This window comes from Bos indicus, chromosome 10 (genome assembly GCF_029378745.1).
Source record: "Bos indicus isolate NIAB-ARS_2022 breed Sahiwal x Tharparkar chromosome 10, NIAB-ARS_B.indTharparkar_mat_pri_1.0, whole genome shotgun sequence".
Classification (NCBI taxonomy): Eukaryota; Metazoa; Chordata; class Mammalia; order Artiodactyla; family Bovidae; genus Bos; species Bos indicus.
The window spans coordinates 52,665,793-52,688,383 of NC_091769.1; the positions used below are offsets into that span (position 1 = coordinate 52,665,793).

General features: G+C 43.3%; 1 protein-coding gene across 2 annotated transcripts in view; it reads right to left on the reverse strand.

Annotated features, from left to right (window-relative positions):
• Window positions 1-22,591, reverse strand: part of CGNL1 (cingulin like 1) — a 170,208-nt gene that overhangs the window by 81,914 nt on the left and 65,703 nt on the right. For both annotated transcript variants that reach the window (XM_070797498.1, XM_019968767.2), the window contains 4 exons: window positions 20,835-20,936; window positions 19,310-19,458; window positions 13,277-13,412; window positions 4,817-5,029 (listed from right to left, as the gene is read on the reverse strand). In XM_070797498.1, the coding sequence (XP_070653599.1) occupies window positions 4,817-5,029; window positions 13,277-13,412; window positions 19,310-19,458; window positions 20,835-20,936 (600 nt within the window). The remainder of the gene's footprint in view (window positions 1-4,816; window positions 5,030-13,276; window positions 13,413-19,309; window positions 19,459-20,834; window positions 20,937-22,591) is intronic.

The following is a 22,591-nucleotide window of genomic DNA, read 5'->3' on the forward strand; positions in this document are numbered from 1 at the left end:
AATTTCAAACATTAGCAAAGCAGAGAAAAGTGAAAGCGAAAGTGGCTCAGTCGTGTCACTCTTTGCAACCTCATGGACTATACAGTCCATGGAATTCTCCAGGCCAGAATACTGGAGTGGGTAGCCTTTCCCTTCTCCAGGGGATCTTCCCAACCCAGGGACTGAACCCAAGTAGAGAGAATAGTATAATTAACTGAGTCATCACCAAATTTTAACACTTATCATCACATAGCTAATCCTGCTTCAACCATACCCCTACTCATTTTCTCCCCCCAGTGAATTATTTTAAGGGAAATTCCATAAAACAACACAGAAACAGACTTACAAATACAGGGAACAAGCTAGTGGTTATAAGGGGGAGAGGCAAGAGGATATTAAGAGGTACAGACTACTATGTATAAAATAAGTAAGCTATAAGGATACATCATACAGCACAGGGAATACATCCTGTATTTATGCTGCTGTTGCTGCTAAGTCACTTCAGTCGTGTCCGACTCTGTGCGACCCCATAGATGGCAGCCCACCAGGCTCCCCCATCCCTGGGATCCTCTAGGCAAGAACACTGGAGTGGGTTGCCATTTCCTGAAAGTGAAAGGTCAAAGTGAAGTCGGTCAGTCGTGTCCGAATCTTAGCGACCCCATGGACTGCAGCCTACCAGGCTCCTCTGTCCATGGGATTTTCCAGGCAAGAGTACTGGAGTGGGGTGCCATTGCCTGTATTTATAGTCATTTTAAACGGCATAAATCTATAAAAATATTGAATCACTATCTTGTACACTTCAAACTAATAGTATATATCAACTAAAATTAAAAAAATAAAACAAAAACAAAGCAAATTCCAGATAGCCTTCTATTTCAGCCATAAATAATATTAGGTTGGCCAAAAAATTTGTTTGGAGATTTCTGTAAGCTGTCACAGATAAACCAGAACAAACTTGGTGGCCAATCCAATACTTTAGTTTCTTTAAAAGATAAAGACTTTGAAAAACAGTAACACTGTTTCACCCCTAAAAATTCTGTTTATATTATTTCTTACTATCAGTAAATACAGAGATAGTGTTTAAATGCCCCCAATGATTTCTTTTTTATTTTTTTGGTTTTTTATAATTGGTTTGTTTGAAATGAGAGCCAAACACAGTTCATGGTTTAGATCAGTGTCTCTGACTCTTAAAACTCTCTTTTTGTGTCTAACCACTTAACTTCAAGGATTCCCTTGCAGCTCAGATGGTTAGAAATCTGCCTGCAGTGCAAGAGACCCAGGTTCAATTCCTGGGTTGGTAAGACGCCCTGGAGTGACAACCCACTCCAGTATTCTTGCCTGGAAAATCCCATGGTCGGAGGAGCCTGGTGGGCTACAGTCCATGGGATCACAAAGAGTTGGACACGACAAACGGCAAACACTTTAACTCCACTTCACCTTAACTTCTCTTGCTCCACAAGGCTCCAGCCCAGAGACACATCTCACGTTCCCACCTAACAAGGTGTTCTTTATGCTGTACTTGGTTCCCCGGTGTCCTCAGCCCCCAGGCTCACACGTCCAAATACCCCTCACCTCTCACAGCTCCCTCCATGAAATCTTTCCTGGTTGCCACCAACACAAGCCATCTCCTATAGCACTTCATTTCTACTTCATTTGGGGCGTTTACTCTTTCCAGTTCTGTAACTAGCAATACCAGGCCCCCAGAAACTCTCAAGGTCCAAAAACCAAGCAGGGAAGTTGGTAGAGGAGCTGGAATTTGACCTGAGTCTCTGAGAAATTTCTAGTCTCTGAGAAATCTGAAAACACTGACCACTGACTATACTTCTTTTGCTCAAGAACTGGGGACAAGAAGAGGGTAAGGATTAAAATAAGATACTAACAGCTGTGGAAAGTCTTCATTTCACTCCCAGATGACAGTCACACACTGACTGTCCATTTCTGCATGTGGATCCCAGCCACTGCCACAAACTCAAGGAGAGAGAGAGGACATTTCCCTTTCAAAACTGGAAAGAGTGTAAAAGAGTATAAAAGAACACAACATTAAAAAAAGAAGTATGTTATGAAACAACATTTAAAAGTCCTCAACAGTCCTTTTAAAGACTGCATGATAGAATCCTCTAGCAACGTGAAGAACCCCTCCTTCTGTGGGGAGGAAACTGAAGCAGCTTACCTAATGCCCCCAACCACGTTCACTCTGCTGTACAAGGACATCCCCCCGGACCCCCCGCAAAGCCCCCAGCACCAGGGAGCTCATGAATTCTCTTCTGCTGAGCAATCAATCTGTTCTTAAAAAGGTGTGGTTCTCTGGGTCTACAAAAACCACTTTTACAGAGTATCTGTTTGGAATACCTGTAAAACATTCTTAATATAATGTGATGGTTTTCACCAAATGTTCTAGAAATTTAAAACTTTTAGTGCTCAAGCTCTGGCGAGGATGAAGTATTTGCTATCTGACAATGATAAAATAGCACTTTAGGAATTTTTGGCCCTGGGGCAGTGGCAAAAATTTAAAAACTGATGCCAGGAGGTTGGGCTGCCTCCTAAGGCTTACCAAGGAAATAAGCTTTCTAAAATAATGCAGTTCCTTAACAAAATGTCAGCTTTTAATCACAGTAGTGGATGAGTCCCTCCCAAGACAGGGAAAGTCTAAAGGCTGGTATATAAATTTAAGAAACAATTTACAAAATTAAAAAATTATATTTAGTTCTCTCTCTTCCGAGTAGTTAATATAACACTACTAAAATCCTATTATATAGTACCCACATATACATAATGTAACAAAAAGGCAGCATCTGTCCATTACAGTGCTATTTTTTTTTTTCCATTAAATATGATCCTGCCACATTTGTTCAGCAAACACCTTCAGAAGCAAAAGCTAATGAGGTGTAAAAACACAATCATGATCCTCTTTAAGAAACCGCAGGGAAATGCAAAAGCAAGGCAGAGAAATTCAGAGAGAAACAGTAGTTTCCTAAAAGATCTCCCACATCATCACTGGAGAAAATTTAACCAGAACCACACACTAGGGACTGAAAATCCAGTTATGAGAGGAACTGATCCTCCACTTTCACTCATCAGACACTGCAGAGATGTGATCATGCATCAGACACTGTGTGAGGGACACGGACAAGAGGACAAAAGTCACACACTGTCAGCTTGCAGATGGCCTGTATTTGGTCTGTGTGATCCTTTTTTGTTAATGTGAAGCAGTGCTTAAAAGCCAGGAGCCTAAATCTTTACAGATTATCTCATTCTCATACAACAAAGATACTTCCTCACCTACCATCATTCCCTTCCCTGCTTATAACGTGTGACAGCAAAGGACCTAGAAGCTTCCAATAAAGTCTCCTGCATCCTATGTGTGCTGTAGGTTTAATTTTCCTTAGAGTCAAAACACCACAAACCTGCCAAATATCATTCTCAACTACCCTTCAATGAATAAGCCATGTTAACTCAAGCTTTGATGTAAGGTCTGAAGATAATAAAGACGTGCTGGATCCAAAGGAAAATCATTTTACTCAGCAGCCTGTTGGCGTGTTCCCCAAAAAGCAGCACCACATACAGGCCAAGAGCAAGGACACCAGGCTGCTGCACAGAAAGAAAATGAGATGGAAAAAACAGATATGTCCCTGCAAAGCACTGAAAATTAAATCAGTTTCATTTTTCTCCCTCAAACGAAATCAAATCTCAAAAAGTTAAGACAGGCAAATGAACAAGAGGCTTTTTTCTTAAACTACCTCAGTTATAATAAACCCGAACTATTTTTCCCAAACATTTTACTGTTACACAAACAAATCCATTTTTTACTTCTTGTCATCTGCAATTACTGTGCTGTAATTGAAGATCAGTGAATCACTATGGAGTGTAGGGGAGAAAGGACTGACCAGCCCTGAGCTGTTACTGTAATCACCACAGAATAAACAATATCAAGAGTTCTTTCTTCATCATCTTTAACCTATATATGGCAGAGAACATAAAAAATTTACACTGTGTAATTCTCCTCTTTCCCTAAAGATGGCATGACATTTCAAAACATTTTCCCCTTCATTTCCCCCTTTTCATAATCAGCCAATTCAAGGCCCACACCAAAGACCTCAAAATAATTTAGAATCCATTTGTAGGAGCCAAGAATTCAATTAAGAGAAAAATTATCTTACAAAGGTTTGGGCAATTCAGCTCATTAACCCTCTTGTAACTGTGCTAAGAAAAGAACTTGAATCATCTAACAAAAGGCTTCACAAGTCAGAAAGAACAGAGTGGGGTGGGGGGAAGGATGCCAGAAACACAGGTCCTGTCTGCAATCCTGCCCCATCAGCAAGGGCAGCAATGCCCTAGGAATCCTGGAAGGGTTCTTCTGGGCCTCTATATCTCACCACGTGCCAGAGATTTTAAGCAGTGTCCTTAAATTTTTTATTTATGGACTTAAGGGTGGTCAACAGCATAACTGCTGAGTTTACTGTTTGGGAACAGGGTCCGGATCAACAGGACTTCCCTGGTGGCTCAGATGGTAAAGAATCTGCCTGCAGTGCAGGAGAATCCAGGTTCAATCCCTGGGTCAGGAAGATCCCCTGGAGAAGGGAATGGCTACCCACTCCAGTATTCTTGCCTGGAGAATCCCATGGACAGAGGAGCCTGGTGGGCTACAGTCCATGGAGCTTCAGAGAGTCAGACACAACTGAGTGACAAACACTTTCACTTTTCATCTTCTGGATCAATGATGGGATGAAACTGAGTTTCACTCTGTCATGAAAAGGAAGGCCAACAACGGACACAGGTTTGAGCGAGGTGGTCCTGGGCCTCCTCTGTGCCCTGCCTGCCCCCTCTGGCCAGGACCCACCTTAGTGGCCTCCTCCACACTCTCCCGCAGGGCCAGCAGCTCAGCGTCATACTGCTCCTTCAGCTTGTCCATCTCCCGGTCGTGGCTGGAAACCTCTTCCTTCAGGGCTCCCTTTAGCGCAGTGAGTTCACGCTCCCGCTTCCTCAAGAGGTCTTCCTGCTCCTCTTTGGCAATGAGCAGATGCTGAAGGTCCTGCTTTGCCTGCAGGAGCTCCTGCAGAGAGAACACACGAGTGGGGAGGTGAGGATACAAGCGTTCTGTTGAGCGGCCAGGCGCCTCCACCTCGGCCCCCGCACTCACGGTCACACCCTCACCAGACCTCCCTATTCTCTCCCCCGCATGCTACATACTGGCTTAGCCCCTGTCCTCTCTTTCTCTTCCCCTTCTCACAAGCCACCGTATCCCTTGATTCCACTATCTTAGCTTTCCTGAGATTTAATTTGAGGGAGAAAAGGGAAACTGGTTCCATTCTCGATGCTCTGAGGTGCAAGGCCTGTGTTTTCCATCTCACTTCACTTCAGTGCAATGGTCTGCAGTCCCTGCTAGTGGCCTTCACGAGCTATTGCTTCATTGGCGGGGGCAGGTGGGGGGCACTTGCAGACTTGCTGGCCTCTTACTCCACCCCTGGAACCCTGAACCCACAGCCCAAGTCCTCAGGATGCCTCGGTTCCATTCTGAGCCCACAGCCCAAGTCCTCAGGATGCCTCTGCTCCATTCTGAGCAGGTATAACAGTCACACATTCCCCACCTTCCCTGCCTCATAACCTCACTGCTCACGAGCAAAGTCACCAAACTGGGGCAGCAAGTTCCACTACCAGTGGCATCACCTCAACATAACTGTGTCCTGCCTAAGCTGGGCACTCCTCTCAGGTCATCGTTCCTTATCAGACCTGCTCCGCAACCCTCAAGCTCAGGCTCCCCCTGCTCCACAGACGTCCCTACTGTGCACTCAGCCAGGACTTGGGCTTGACCACCTAGCTCCTCTGCATGCCAGGCCTCCTCCCTGCCCCAAGCCACTTCACAGACAGCCAGCTTCCTCCTCACCAGCCTGCTCCAAGTCTTTACTGATCAGTCGTCTTTTTTTTTTTTTTCTTGTCATTTTGTTCCTTTCTGTTTCCTTGCATCTATGTCCTTTTCCTCAGGGGACAAGAATCCTCTCAGTCAAGGGCAAAAACAAACAAAACACACACATAAAAAACCAAGCTTTCCACCAAACTTTTGAAAGTATAATTTCTACTCACTGTGTGTACTTCTTGATCACCCTTAATCTCTTGCAAATGGCTTTTGCTCCTACTCTACTACCCCTGTTCCCTCCAAGGTTGGCCTCTTCATCTCAACATCCAAAGGCCTTTGCTCAGTCTTCACTTTTCTTTACTCTCCTTTGATCCTCTTTGGGGCTTCCCAGCTGGCTCAGTGGTAAAGAACACACCTGCCAGTCCAGAAGACGCAGGTTCAATCCCTGGATTGGGAAGATGCCCTGGAGGAGGAAATGGCAACCCACTCCTGTATTCTTGCAGGAAAATCCCATAGACAGAGGAACCTGGAGGGCCACAGTCCATGGGGCCACAAAGAATCAGACATGACTGAGCAGCTGAGCTCACACAAGCTTTGAGCCTCTGTATTCGTACCCTTAGAATTCTCTTTCCCCTGCAGTTCAAAGATACTACATGCTCCTGTTTTCTTCCCTTGGGCCACTTTTTCTGTGACAATCTTTTCTGGCTTTTCCCTCCCTCTTCCTAAAAAGCTAAGATGATCCCTAAGAATGTGACTTCACATTCTTCATTCTTTTTTGGCAAGTTCACCTAGTTTTGTTTTGTTTTCCAACTATTAATTCTACATAAATAACTCCCAAACCTTTACCTCCAACTCTTATCTGAGTTCAGACCTGCAAGACTCGGCCATGTGGATGTCCCTCAGGCACCTACGGAGGTTTATGTCTCTCAGTGGATTCATCAAGTCCCTTCCTCTCTTCTCCCTTTGTTCATTACTCTCAGGGACATCAGCACCTGCTCGGGAGCTCACAGGCTAGGGAGCTTGGCAACGACCTTGATCCCTCTCATCCTTCTCCCTCGTGACTAAATAGTTCTGTAACATCTTAGACCCTTTCCTTCCCCTCTCCAGGGTTAGGCTCTCCTCACCTCCGGCCCAGGTGGTTTGCACGAGCTACCCAACAGCTCCCCCACCTCCAATTTCTCACCTGCAGTCTATGCCATCATCCACAAGGTATCTTCTGTCAGGGGGATCCTTCACCCATCTTGGTCCCATCTGTCTCTGTCTTTCAGAAAACCTCTCAAGACTCAGACACTGTATGACCTACTCCAAGAAGTCTTCCTTGAATCCCCTTCCTGAATACCCAACCTCATTTTAGCTGTGCTTCTCACAGTACTTAATACTTTTACTCTACAATCCTTATATCTAGATTCTATTTGCTTGTCTCTCTCAGCTGGTAAAGAATCCGCCTGCAATGCAGGAGACCCCAGTTTGGTTCCTGGGTGAGGAAGATCCACTGGAGAAGGGATGGGCTACCCACTCCAGTATTCTTGGGCTTCCCTTGTGGCTCAGCTGGTAAAGAATCCACCCACAATGCAGGAGACCCTGGTTCAATTCCTGGGTCAGGAAGATCCCCTGGAGAAGGGAAAGGCTACTCACTCCAGTATTCTGACCTGGAGAATTTCCATGGACTGTATAGTCCGTGAGGTTGCAGAGAGTCAGATACTATTAAGCGACTTTCACTTTCACTCACAAGATTATCCATTTCTTGAAAAGAAAACACATCTGATTTATATTTTTGATGGGTGGATCAGTGATTGCTGGGAGCAGGCCTGTTCTGGGCATATATTAGCATGGGCAGTACAGCAAGAGTCTGGAGATGTCAGAATTCTAAACTCATCCATTCCTTCACTGGTAGTTCATGAGTAAATACACATCCTGTCCTCTTGGAGCTCCTGTAGAACTGGAGGAAGGGCTGTCACCTGAGAACTGAGGTCTCAACAGAGAAAACTATTTTGCATTCAAGACGTGGGTCACTGATGAGGGGGTGACACTATTTGTATCAATTTAAGAATAACTGACAATGGAATTTCCTTCCTTTGCTCTAGGGCAGGGGTCTCCAACCCCCAGGTCACAGACCGATGCTGGTCTGTGGCCTGTTAGGAAGCAGGCTGCACAGCAGGAGGAGGTGAGCAATGGGAAAAAGCTTCATTTGTATTTACAGCTGCTCCCCATCACTGGCACTGTGACCTCAGCTCCGCCTCCTGTCAGATCAGCAGTGGCATTAGATTCTCATAGGAACATGAGCCCTACTGTAAACTGTGCGTGTGAGGGATCTAGGTTGTGCACTCCCTATGAGAATCTAATGCCTGGTGATCTGAGGTGGAGCTGAAGCAGTGATGCTAAGCACTGGGGAGCAGCTGCAAATACACATTATTAGCAGAGAAATTTGACTGCACAGAGACCGTAATAAATCTATTGCCTGCAAACTCATATCAAAACTCCCAGATGGGCCATCTAGTTGCAGGAAAACGAGCTCAGGGCTCCCATTGATACTGCATTATGGTGAGTTGTATAATTATTATAAATTATATCACAAAGTACCAACAATAGAAATAAAGTGCACAATAAACATAATGCACTTGAATCAACCCCCCAACCTTGCCCTGGTCTGTGGAAAAACTGTCTTCCACAAAACCAGTCGTGAAAAAGGTTGAGGACCATTGCTCTAGGCCATGTACGTACATTAAATCAGGGGAAAGTGAAAGTTGCTCAGTCGTGTCCAACTCTTTGCAACCCCAAGGAATTCTCCAGGCCAGAATACTGGGGTGGGTATCCAATCCCTTCTCCAGCGGATCTTCTCAACCTTGGAATTGAACCAGGGTCTCCTGCATTTCAGGCAGATTCTTTACCAGCTGAACTACCAGGGAAGCCCCATTAAAGCAGGGGAGCCTCTGCAATTCCAGGGCGGAGCTGCACTGCACAGACTAAGACTTAGTTCCTCAAGAATCTAGCTAGCAGGCATTAGTAAGCTCAGAAGAAACTTACAGAGAATCATCCAGGTAACTAGAGCAACTCTGACTCTTCCAAAGCACCAAACACAAAACACATAAGCAAATTTATGAAAATATACCCCATTCTGCTATTTATCTAAGGAGATGCCTGTGGCTTCCCCTGTCCAGTTCAGGGCTATTAGAAACACCTCCACACACACACACATCACTGTTGCTATTGGCAACCCCTCTAGGTCTTCCTGGAGCCTCCTGCCAGCTTCTTCACAGCAGCCCTTGTGAGCGTACTCCTGTTTCCTGCCCTTACTTTCACACATTTCTCAATTGTTCTGACGATAACGCAGTTCCTCTTCCCACACTTATCTTTTCCAGGATATATCTGTGTTTCATGTTGCCTTTTGTGTACTGCCACCAATGCATGTCAAGAAACTAAGTTTTTATGGTCAATTCTACACCAACACACTGTTATCTGTAACTGGGGGCTGCTGCTTAAATGGACTCTGCTGTACAAATCCAATCAGATTACACCTCACCGTATCACTGAGTAGCACTTGAAGCTTTCCAGGGTAGAGACCAAAAGGCACAGAGAAATTTCAAAAACTTCATCACCTCTGAGGCTTTACTGTCAATTATATCAAGCCAAAGAAGTAGGAGAAAACATATTGCTGCTTTCTGGTCACTCAGTCGTGTCTGATTCTTTGCGACCCCAAGGACTGTAGCCCGCCAGCCTCCTCTGTCTGTGCGATTTCCCAGGCCAAGAATACTGGAGTGGGTTGCCATTTCCTTCTCCAGGGAATCTTCCAGACCCAGGGATCAAACCCACGTCTCCTGCATTGGCAGGCGAATTCTTTACCATTGAGCCACCGATGATACAAGAGTAAAACATATAAATCTCAAAATATATGCAAACGTCCACCAGAGATGCACATGCCAGTCTACAGACTCCCATCAAAGAAAACAGAGGAAAACTCTGGGTACGCAGAATCAGCCCTTTCAAAACCTATACACATCCAGGCTAGCTTCACATGAAGCCACAGGAGATAAAGACCTAGTATAGATGTATATTTGGGAGTGGATGGGGAGGAGTAGAGGGGTTAGGCTAAAAAGACTAACTATTTGTACTAACTACATAATAAGAATTATGCTAAGCACTTCTAAAAATCATAGGAGATGAATACTATTGTTCTTATTAATTAAAAAAAGAACTGGAGTTCTGAGATGCTATTAATAACATGCCTAAGATCACCTAGCATATAAGTGATAGAGCCAAGATGAGACCCAGACTGGATAACAATGCTGGTTCCCTTCACTGTACAGCCTCTGCAGGCCTGACAACAAAACTACATGCTCCAGAGAGGCTGAGGAGCAAGTGGTGTGGCTGTGCTCTGTCTCTCGGATGCAAGTGAAAAGGGTACTGGATTCAGTTGGAAGTGCCTAGAAGGAGGTCTACCTGTTTGAACTGAAGCAAAGAAACCTGCCCAGAACCTGAAAAGACAACAAGGAAAGTTGAGAAGAAAAGGAAGCATGCTCTGGGAGCTGGCTGTTCACAGCAACAGGCCAGAGGTGGTCCTGACAGGAGGGCCACAGAAAGACACAGACCAGAACATCCAGAGCCACTCACAGGTCCACAGAACATCTTCACAGACCACCTACCCATAGGTATTCCATGTCAACAGGAGAAAAAACGCTGATCTAGACCCTTTGCACAAAAGCTTCCACAGAAGCCCTTGCTCACTGAAAAGACAAGTAAAGGTCATATATCAAAACTACAGCTGACAATCCAAAAATCAAACATAAAGAAAAGAAATGGAAATTCCATGACAGTCCAGTGGTTAGGACTCCTTGCTTCCACTGCAGGGAGCACGGGTTTGTTTTTGTTTTTGTTTTTTTTTGCAATTACCTTGCAGAATTATTAGAGGGCATTAATATTCTTAGATAATATTATTAGAGGGCTACAAACATGGATAATGTATGTAACACAATGCCTTGCATGTTAATAGATGCTCAGTAAATGATTATCACTGTCATGAAATTGAACTATAATAAAATATATTCAGCAATGACAGTCATCTTAATTATTTATAGTGGTGGTGGTGGTTTAGTCGCTAAGCCGTGTCTGACTCTTGCAGCCCCATAGACTGTAGCCCACCAGGCTCGTCTGTCCATGAGATTTCCCAGGCAAGAATATTTTAGTGGGTTGCCATTTTCTGCTCCAGGGGAATTATTTATAGTACTTTTAACAAATTTATATCATTTTTTTTTTAAATTTAATATATTCCTTACAAATTTAAGAAACATGTGAAATGTCATGTATGAAACGAGATGCCAGTCCAGGTTCAATGCACGATGCTGGATGCTTGGGGCTGGTGCACTGGGACGACCCAGAGGGATGGTATGGGGAGGGAGGAGACAGGAGGGTTCAGGATGGATTCTTAAATTTGTAGGGAGCACGGGTTTGATCCCTAGTCAGGAAACTAAGCTCTCACATGCTACATGGTGTGCCCTCCCCTCAAAAAAACGTACAGCTGACAAAGAATTACGTCATTTTTCCCACAGAAAGATGGCCTAGAAATTGCAACACAGCTGGTGAGAATCATCATTTTCTTTACTGTGTATAATATTCAGTAACATCACTTCAAAATAAGCTTATACTTATGTTAGAGATGTTATTTCTGAGCAGCAGTCTACCCCTAAACCAACAAGATTTCATAACCAGAATATTTTACTGATACCTAAGTACTTGCATCTTGGTAAAGGTCAGGGATAAAACACCACTGGGCTTCCCTGGTGGCTCAGACGGTACAGCGCCTGTCTACAATGTGGGAGACCTGGGTTCGAGCCCTGGGTTGGGAAGATCCCCTGGAGAAGGAAATGGCAATCCACTTCAGTACTCTTGCCTGGAAAATCCCATGGACAGAGGAGCCTGGTAGGCTACAGTCTATGGGGTCGCTAAGAGTTGGACACGACTGAGGACTTCACTTACTTACCAAAACAAAGGGAAACATACTCAGGGTCAAAGAAATGACTGACTACTTGAGCTATAATTATTTTTGTATCTTAAATTTTAAAAGAAATTCAAAACCATCAGTTGGTTACTTAAGAATAACACAGTCATTCTATTCTTGGTCAATTAATATCTGGCTTATCCTAAGAGAATAGGCATTTTCTACTGTCTTCCTTTCTTCTTTCTTTCATCTTTTTTTTTTTTTAATAATGATTCTATCCTTTTTTCATAGTGACTCCATATAGAGGCCCAATGTCATTTAACAGAATGTACAGTATTAAAAGATATTTCCTGAAAAATCTTGTTCATTATGCAGGCCTCACAAAATACAGGGCCTTCAAGCATTTCCAAGCATTCAAAAGCAGAAGCGTTTAATGTTCACTGAGTTTAAGAGTCTATTCTAAGCCAAGTCCAGTGGAAAAGTTGGCTACAACTGTAATCTGTTATCAGATTCCCCCTGGCCACTTTTTATTAAGATATGAAGAATAAACTGAAAGTGATGAGGAGATGGGGTCTATTTAATTTGATATAAAAACCATAGATCATTTTTTAAATGTCACTGACATATCAAAGGAAATTGATAAAAATAGTGAGGACAATTTTCCAGATGGAGAGAAACCCATTTTAGCACAGAGAAGCTCACTGTGTCCAAACTTATCGTGCAGAAAGGCAGCGGTAGAAGATATAGCTCCCGTTACAAGAAAGAGGCAAATAACCAGAAAGCCAGCAACACCAGGAACATTTTTAAGAAAAGATGTGCTCTGTTTCCCTTTCCTGAGAGTCTCATTATTAGCCTCTACCTGAAAACACATCACCAAAACGGAAGCTCACATCACAGTTGCTGTGCACCACGTGTAGCCATTTGTTAGTCACTCAGTCGTATACGACTCTTTGTGACCCCATGGACTGCAGCCCGCCAGGCTCCTCTGTCCACGGGATTTCCCAGGCAAGAATACTGGAGTGGGTTGCCATTCCTTCTTCCAGTGGACAACTTGTCAGAACTGTTTACTTTGACCCATCCATCTTAGGTGGCCCTGCATGGCATGGCTCGTAGCTTCACTGAGTTATGCAAGCTCCTTCACCATGACAAGGCTGTGATCCATGAAGGGGATATGATAATAGTATTGTAGTTATAAGAAAATTATCTAACGATTTAAATGCATGTTGAACAGCTTAGGGGTGCAATGTGGTATTATCTGTAAATTCCCTTGAAAAAGTTCATTAAGATGAATAGATAGATGAATTTTTAAAAAACAAAGTTGAACGGCCGGACAGAAGAAAAAATGGAGTAAATACGGAAACATGCGGACAACTGTTGGATTTGGACTGGGACTCCATGTGAGTTAACACGTGATGCTCTCACAAAAGGGAACCATATTCACCAGCAGAACAAGCAGCACACAACAGACAACAGCTCCCCATCCCCACCCACCCCACACCTCCGGCCCAGCTTACCTCGATCAGAGCCCCCTTCTCCCTGTCCTCGGATTGTTTCGCACTGTCCAACTCATCATGCATTTCCGAGAGCTGATCCTGGAGATCTCTGATTTCAGTCTGGTGCTGCTCCCGTTCCATCTTCACTTGGAACAGCCTGGCAGAAAAGGAAACCCACGAGAGAGATTCTCTTGGTCTCTGCTTATTTTCATCCAGTCTGTTTTCAGACCTTCAGATGGTCAAATAGAGTCATCTAAGTCCCCAAGTAGCCTCCCATTCTCTGTTCTGCGCTGAACAAAATATCACAAACCAGAAAGGCACTGGTAAGAACTATACCTGCAGTCTAACTGCCCAAGGAGAAGACAAGTGAGAACTCAAGCCATTGTAATGGGAAAGGTTATACAGCAATATTCTTCCCCAAAAGGAGACCACAGGGTACTAGAATTTGGATAGAGAAGATACGGAATTAGGCCATAGAGCACAACTTTTATGATAAATGTTTTCACTAAAGGCACCTGACTCTGGACCAACCCCACTCTCAGTACTCCAGACCAGGAGAGTCAGCAAATTATGACCCGTGGGCCAATCTGGCCCACTGCCTGCTTTTGTAAATAAAGTTTTATTGGAACAAAACCATGCTCATTCATGTATTGCTTATGGTCATTTGCACAATACAATGGCAGAAATGAACAATTTCATACAGTACAGTCCATAAACTCTAAAACATTTATTATCTAACAGAGAAAAGTTTGCCGACCTCTGTTCCAAATTAAACTCACAGCTGTTCTACCATTTTTATTTTGTAAAGTCTTTTAGTTCAGTCGCTCAGTTGTACCCTACTCTTTGCGACCCCATGGACTGCAGCACGTCAGGCTTCCCTGTCCATCACCAACTACAGGAGCCTATTCAAACTCACATCCATTGAGTCGGTGATGCCATCCAACCATCTCATCCTCTGCCATCCCCTTCTCCTCTTACCTCCAATCTTTCCCAGCATCAGAGTCTTTTCAAATGAGTCAGTTCTTCGCATCAAGTGGCCAAAGTATTGGAGTTTCAGTTTCAGCATTAGTCCTTCCAATGAATATTTGGGACTGATTTCCTTTAGGATGGACTGGTTAGATCTCCTTGCTGTCCAAGGGACTCTCAAGAGTCTTCTCTAACACCGCAGTTCAAAAGCATCAATTCTTTGCAGCTCAGCTTTCTTTATAGTTCAATTCTCACATCCATATATGACTACTGGAAAAACCATAGCTTTGACTAGACTGACCTTAGTTGGCAAAATAATGTCTCTGCTTTTTAATATGCTGTCTAGGTTGGTCAAAGCTTTTCTTCCAAGGAGCAAGCGTCTTTTAATTTCATGGTGGCAGTCACTGTCTGCAGTGATTTTGGAGCCCAAGAAAGTAAAGTCTTTCACTGTTTCCACTAATTCCCCATATATCTGCAAAGAAGTGATGGGACCGAATGACATGATCTTAGTTTTCTGAATGTTGAGTTTTAAGCCTACTTTTTTACTCTCCTCTTTCACTTTCATCAACAGGCTCTTTAGTTCTTTGTTTCTGGCATAAGTGTGGTGTCATCTGCATATCTGAAGTTATTGATATTTCTCCTGGCAATCTTGATTTCAGCTTGTGCTTCATCCAATCCAGCATTTCTCATGATGTACTGTGCATATAACTGAAATAAGCAGGGTGACAATATACAGCCTTGTCATACTCCTTTCCCGAATTGGAACCAGTCTGTTGTTTCATGTCCAGTTCTAATTGTTGCTTCCTGACCTGCATACAGATTTCTCAGGAGGCAGGTCAGGTGGTCTGGTATTCCCATCTCTTTAAGAATTTTTCAGTTTGTTGTGATTCACATAAATGCTTTGGCATAGTCAATAAAGCCAAAGTACGTGTTTTTTTGGAACTCTCTTGCTTTTTCGATGACCCAGCAGATGTTGACAATTTGATCTCTGGTTCCTCTGCCTTTTCTAAATCCAGTTTGAGCATCTGGAAGTTCACAGTTCACATACTGTTGAAGCCTGGTTTGGAGAATTTTGAGCATTAATTTGCTAGCATGTGAGATGAGTGCAATTGTGTAGCAGTTTGAGCATTCTTTGGCATTACCTTTCTTTGGAATTGGAACAAAAATTGAACTTTTCCAGTCTTGTAGCCACTGCTGAGTTTTTCAAATTTGCTGGCATACTGAGTGCAGCGCTTTCACAGCATCATCTTTTAGGATTTCAAATAGCTCAACTGGAATTCCATCACCTCCACTAGCTTTGTTCATAGTGATGTTTCCTAAGGCCCACTTGACTTCACATTCCAGGATGTCTAGCTCTAGGTGAGTGATCACACCATCCTGATTATCTGGATCATGAAGATCTTTTTTGTACAGTTCTTCTATTCTTGCCACCTCTTTTTAATATCTTCTGCTTCTGTTAGGTCCATACCATTTCTGTCCTTTATTGAGCCCATCTTTGCATGAAATGCTCCCTTAGTATCTCTGATTTTCTTGAAGAGATCTCTAGTCTTTCTCATTCTATTGTCTTCCTCTGTTTCTTTGCATTGATTGCTAAGAAAGGCTTTCTTATCTCTCCTTGCTATTCTTTGGAACTCTGCATTCAAATGGGTATATCTTTCCTTTTCTCCTTTGCCTTTCACTTGTCTTCTTTTCATAGCTATTTGTAAGGCCTCCTCAGACAGCCATTTTGCCTTTTTGCATTTCTTTTTCTTGGGGATTGTCTTGATCCCTGCCTCCTGTACAATGTCATAAACCTCTGTCCATAGTTCTTCAGACACTCTATCAGATCTAATCCCTTGAATTTATTTGTCACTCCCACTGTATAATCATGGGAGAAGGCAATGGCAACCCACTCCAGTACTCTTGCCTGGCAAATCCTATGGACAGAGGAGCCTGGTAGGCTGCAGTCCATGGGGTCGCTACAAGTTGGACACGACTGAGCAACTTCACTTTCACTTTTCACTTTTATGCACTGGAGAAGGCAATGGCAACCCACTCCAGTGTTCTTGCCTGGAGAATCCCAGGGATGGCGGAGCCTGTTGGGCTGCCGTCTACGGGGTTGCACAGAGTCGGACATGACTGAAGCGACTTAGTAGCAGCAGCAGTGTAATCATAAGGGATTTGATTTAGGTCATACCTAAATGGTCTAGTGGTTTTCCCCTACTTTCTTCAATTTAAGTCTGAATTTGGCAATAAGGAATTCATGATCTGACCCACAGTCAGCTTCCGATCTTGTTTTTGCTGACTGTATAGAGCTTCTCCATCCTTGGCTGCAAGAAATATAATCAATCTGATTTCGGTGTTGACCATCTGGTGATGTCCATGTGTAGAGTCTTCTCTTGTGTTGTTGGAAGACGTTGTTTGCTATGACCAGTGCATTCTCTTGGCAAAACTCTACTAGCCTTTGCTCTGCTTCGTTCTGTACTCCAAGGCCAAATTTGCCTGTTACTCCAGGTATTTCTGGACTTCCTACTTTTGCTTTCTAGTCCCCTATAATGAAAAGGACATCTTTTTTGGGTGGTAGTTCTAGAAGGTCTTGTAGGTCTTCACAGAACCGTTCAACTTCTTCTTCATCTTCTTCTATGGGGCATATACTTAGATTACTGTGATACTGAATGGTTTGCCATGGAAATGAACAGAGATCATTCTGTCATTTTTGAGACTGCATCCAAGTACTGCATTTTGGACTCTTGTTTACTATGATGGCTACTCCATTTTTTTTAAGGCATTCTTGCCCATAGCAGTAGATATAATGGTCATCTAAGTTAAATTCACCCATTCCAGTCCATTTTAGTTCAATGATTTCTAAAATGTCGACGTTCACTCTTGCCATCTCCTGTTTGACCACTTCCAATTTGTCTTGATTCATGAACCTAACATTCCAGGTTCCTATGCAATATTGCTCTTTACAGCACTGGACCTTGCTTCTATCACCAGTCACATCCACAGCTGGGTGTTGTTGCTTTGGCTCCATCTCTTCATTCTTTCTGGAGTTATTTCTCCACTGATCTCCAGTAGCATACTGGGCATCTACCGACCTGGGGAGTTCATCTTTCAGTGTCCTATCTTTTTGCCTTTTCATACTGTTCATGGGGTTCTCAAGGCAAGGATACTAAAGTGGTTTGCCATTCCCTTCTCCAGTGGAGCACGTTTTGTCAGAACTCTCCACCATGACCCTTCTGTCTTGGGTGGCCCTACACAGCATGGCTCATAGTGTCATTGAGTTAGACAAGGCTGTGGTCCATGTGATCAGATTGGTTAGCTTTCTGTGAGGGAAAACCACAGTCTGTCTGCCCTCTGTTGGAGAAGGATAAGAGGCTTATGGAAGCTTTCTGATGGGAGAGACTGACTGAGGGGGAAACTGGGTCCTGTTCTGATGGGCAGGGCCATGCTCAGAAAATCTTTAATCCAATTTTCTGTTGATGGGCAGGGCTGTGTTCCCTCCCTGCTATTTGACCTGAAGCCAAACTATGGTGGAGGTAATGAAGATAATGTCGACTTCCTTCAAAAGCTCCCATGCAGGCACTGCTACAGTCAGTGCCCCCAGCCCTGCACCAGGCCACCACCGACCCATGCCTCTGCCAGAGACTCCTGGACACTCACGGGCAAGTCTGGGTCAATCTCTTGTGGGGGTCACTGTTCCTTTCTCCTGGGTCCTGGTGTGCTGAAGGTTCTTCTGTTTGTGCCCTCCAAGAGTGTGTTTCCCCAGTCCTGTGTAAGTTCTGGGGGCTCTATGGTGGGGTTAATGGCGACCTCCTCCAAGAGGGCTTATGCCATACCATGTCTATTGTACCCAGAGCCCCTGCCCCTGTAGCAGTCCACTGCTGACCCGTACCTCCTAAGGAGACACTCAAACACAGTAAAGTCTTTACTACACTAAATTTCAGGGTTTTTTTCTTTTCAACCTCTTTTCTGAAATTAACCTCTAAGAATATTTTAAAAGCACACACCATACCATCAAAATGGCAAAGGTAATGAAATGCTTTTATGATACAATGTCCTACTGTTCTTGAATTTCCCTCTAGATTTCACTCCTGCTTAACCTCTCACATAAAGCTTCTGTCAAAGCCAGTGGACTTCACTGCACCATTCATTTCAGACCTTCGTTTCAAGTCCTTTTGTCACAGATTTTTTTTTTTTCAGGTTAGAATACAATTTATTGAGATGCAGCTCACACATTCAGACATCCCACATGTTATACATGCTCATTCTGTATTTCACACAAATTTAATCAGATATAAAACACTTACCATGAGGTATTCGAAGTATTCCTTTGTATATGCCACATTTGTTCAGATGACATACACATTCATTTAGACATTCTCCTCACACAACTGGGTCAGGTATTTTACTTGTATGTTCTTAAATCACTGCTAGAATCCCAACAATCACATAACTGTAGGCTCTGGTTTCTTGTTCATGGATTTCTACATGTGGACGGGTTTTCATCTACACAGACTCTTTAGATAGGATGCTCTTGCAACAAGAGCAAGTAGGGAAAAAACGGTGGTGGGTCTATTGCTAATCTTTCTCTTTTAAATCTCTTGAAATGAATAAAATATCCACTGTCACAGATTTTAATACAACAAAATGGCAGGGCCGTTTGGGCTTGACTTTCTCTCTAAAGACACAAAAGAAGTATAAACACTGGTCACAAAAGCCAGCATCGTCCAGGATAAAACTCTGAACGCAGAAGACTGTGGAGGTCACATGACACTGCTTTGTAGAGACTGGACTCAGGCTCTTAAAGTATCTCTAGATACAACACTCGGGATTCCCAGCTGCTCACTTAACCTGCCATGAGATCCACTTTAAGGGCTAGAATTTTATAAAACATCCTTTGAGGTGCACAAATAATTTTTAAATTCTGCTTACCAGTCTACACGTCACTGGTTTTACAATTTTGCAAGGGTAAGAGGGGAAAAAGGCAGATTCACCAGCCCCTATGAAGATCTGAAGGTTGCGGAGAATTAAACGGACAGAAAGAATCTGGCTCCATGGGCTCAGGAGCCTGGGTGGGGAGGGCTCAGACTCTGGGCCCACACTTACTCCTCCAGGTGTCTCCGGAGCGCCCCCTCACTTTCCTCCAGCCGCCGCTGCAGCACAGTGCTCTCCTCCACCTTGCTGTCATGCTGGCTTTGCAACACTTCTAAGTCTGCTTTCATCCTGTCTCTCTCTTCTTTGATGTTCTGCTGATTCTAAAACAAATGTGTGTGAGTTAAAGCACCTCCACTGTACACTAATGTCACCCCACTGAATCCTGAATCTCAGATGGACTCCATGTCTCTGCATTTAGATTATTAAACAACCTGATGGAACTGTGCAATTAAGGCATCTGCTAAGTTGCTTCAGTCGTGTCTGACTCTGTGCGACCCCATAGACGGCAGCCCACCAGGCTCCCCCGTCCCTGGGATTCTCCAGGCAAGAACACTGGAGTGGGTTGCTATTTCCTTCTCCAATGCATGAAAGTGAAAAGTGAAAGTGAAGTCACTCAGTCATGTCCGACTCTTAGCGACTCCATGGACTGCAGCCTACCAGGCTCCTCCATCCATGAGATTTTCCAGGCAAGAATATTGGAGTGGGGTGCCACTGCCTTCTCCAAATTAAAGCATAAGAGTTCACAACTAGAAAGAATACTGAACACTTAATGAATTGTAATACTTCTAAAAGAAAAACACAAACACATCTTAATCACATTCTGCTCTTTCTACTACCTAGTCCAGACATTTTATATACATTTAGTTTCCAATTTGCCCATCTGAATCCAACAGCATTTCTGTTACTCTGTCAAAGCCAACATTCTCTACATGCTTTGGTTCAGTTCAGTCGCTCAGTCATGTCCAACTCTTTGCAAACCCATGGACTGCAGCTTCCCTGTCCATCATCAACTCCAGGAGCCTACTCAAACTCATGTCCATCAAGTCGGTGATGCCATCCAACCATCTCATCCTCCGTCGTCCCCTTCTCCTCCCACCTTCAATCCCTCCCAGCATCAGGGTCTTTTCCAATGAGTTCTTTGCATCAGGTGGCCAAAGTATTGGAGTTTCAGCTTCAGCATCAGCCCTTCCAATGAATATTCAGGACTGATTTCCTTTAGGATGGACTGGTTGGATCTCCTTGCAGTCCACAGGACTCTCAAGAGTCTTCTCCAGCACCACAGTTCAAAAGTATCAATTCTTTGGTGTTCAGCTTTCTTTACAATCCAACTCTCACATCCATACATGACTACTGGAAAAACCATAGCTTTGCCTAGACAGACCTTTGTTGGTAAAGTAATGTCTCTGCTTTTTAATAGGCTGTCTAGGTTGGTGATAGCTTTTCTTCCAAGGAGCAAGCATCTTTTAGTTTCATGGCTGCAGTCACCATCTGCAGCCATGATTTTGGTTACTTACCAAAAAAAAAAAGTCTTCAGAAAACAGGAATTAAATTTACAGGAATTTGCTCAGTAATGGGAAGAAAGTTTCTCTTGGGAAAAAAATTGTTTTCATTTCACTTGGGCAACCCAAGGTACTTAAAATACTCTATCAATCAAGACAGAAAAGAATAAAATAGTACAAAGAAAAATCACAGGTACCTTGACTTCCAGTTGAAGCTGTGTCTGAAGTTCAGCCACTTCTGTGGTCAACTTGTTCTTCTGTTCCAAGAGATCTTTGACTTCAGATGAAGAATTAGAAGCCTACAATCAATTGCAAAGATATTAAATGTTCAAGGTGCTTTATTTTTTTTTTCTTGTATAGATTTAACAGGATGACACTCTCAAAAGGATTTGGCTAAAACCCTATAGCAAAGTGGTTAGAAAATTACAAATAAAAGGGAGGGGAAAGCAGAAATGAAAACCAGAAAAGGCAGTGTCTTGGCTCTCATGCACCCAAATCCAGGTGTGAGCCATGCGTGAACCTAGAATGATGTACTTCCTCATCTGTTCCTGGGAAGCAGACCGGAAACCAACAATCAACAAAAACAGAGGCCCTCCTATTTTCTTAGGCAAAATGAGAACAATCCATCTCAGAAATTCAAACCTAACCCAAGGAGAAAAACTGTAGGTTGTTCTTTTCCAAACAAAAACTGCCTGCTTCTCTGCTTTCCAATATGGTTCCAGCCTATTAAGGGAGAGGGTTCTCTTTCAGGAAGCCACTTAACTGACACCAAAATATAAAAACCTTTGCCAGCAAATAATCGGATTCCTAAGTGAGACACACAGAGAGTAGAAAAATGTGGATAATTAAGCAGTCACAGTACTCTGACTGGAGCCAGAAGTCTAAGGGCCTAAGTTCACCTCATTATCTCTGGCTTGATTAAGAAGGAGCAGCTTCTTAGCTGGTCTCCCTTCCTCTAATCTTACCTCTCTCCAAAAGCTACAAAGGAATGAATTTTTACAAACACAACACCACTCACGGCCATTTAAAAGCCCATCAGTGTTAACCTATCACCTCTGCCTGAAACGACATGATTTACAAGGTCCTTCCTATCTGGTGCCTGGTCCCCACATCCTAGCTCCCTCCTCCAGCTACACTAAACTACCTCCAGTCCCCTAAACATGACAAGTGCACATCTCTTTATATTTTATGTTTTTTGTGCTATTCCCTCTACCTAGAATGCCCTGCCTTTCCCCCTTGTCTAGGAGAATTCTATGATATTTTGAGACAACATTAGAGTTATTGACTCCAGAAGGGCTACCCCGACTTTCCCAGTTAAGGCTGGATACCCTTCATCTGGGACCACAATGACAATCTGAACATCAAGACCAAAGGATGCATTCTCCAAGAGAATATGCAGGTAAATGAAAAGCAACAGTCATGGTGATGATTTGTATGTAAAAGTTTCAGCAAAAAAATTCTAACCTAATTGTAAAAACTGTTCAGCTCCTAAAGCCTGCCTACAAGCAAAGTATATAATTTAACGGTTCCCCAGTGGGAACTATGTGCCCATGTGCATTTATATAACTTATATATTTACAAATTCAATACATAATATATAACAGAATATATGAAAAATAAGTATATAATATGTAAATCTGTAACTATAAACAGTTATATGTAGTAAATTAATCAATTAAAACTTTAAATGTTTTTATTTGATACCAGAGCAGCAGTCTGGGAATACTGAACAACAGAGGAAAAAGGATAGTTGATGCCTTAAAATATTCTTCATTCACATGTTGCCAAAGTTAAAAAAGAAGCTATAGACATATTCCCTGTTGCCTGCCTCTGGGTATCTCCTCTTTCCTTCCAGTGCAGAATACTCCCCCAACAAGGGAAAAGGGAAGATGCCCAAGCAAGAAATGGGCCCAAGTCAAGGTGGCACAGAATTGAGAGACAAGATTTTAGTCCT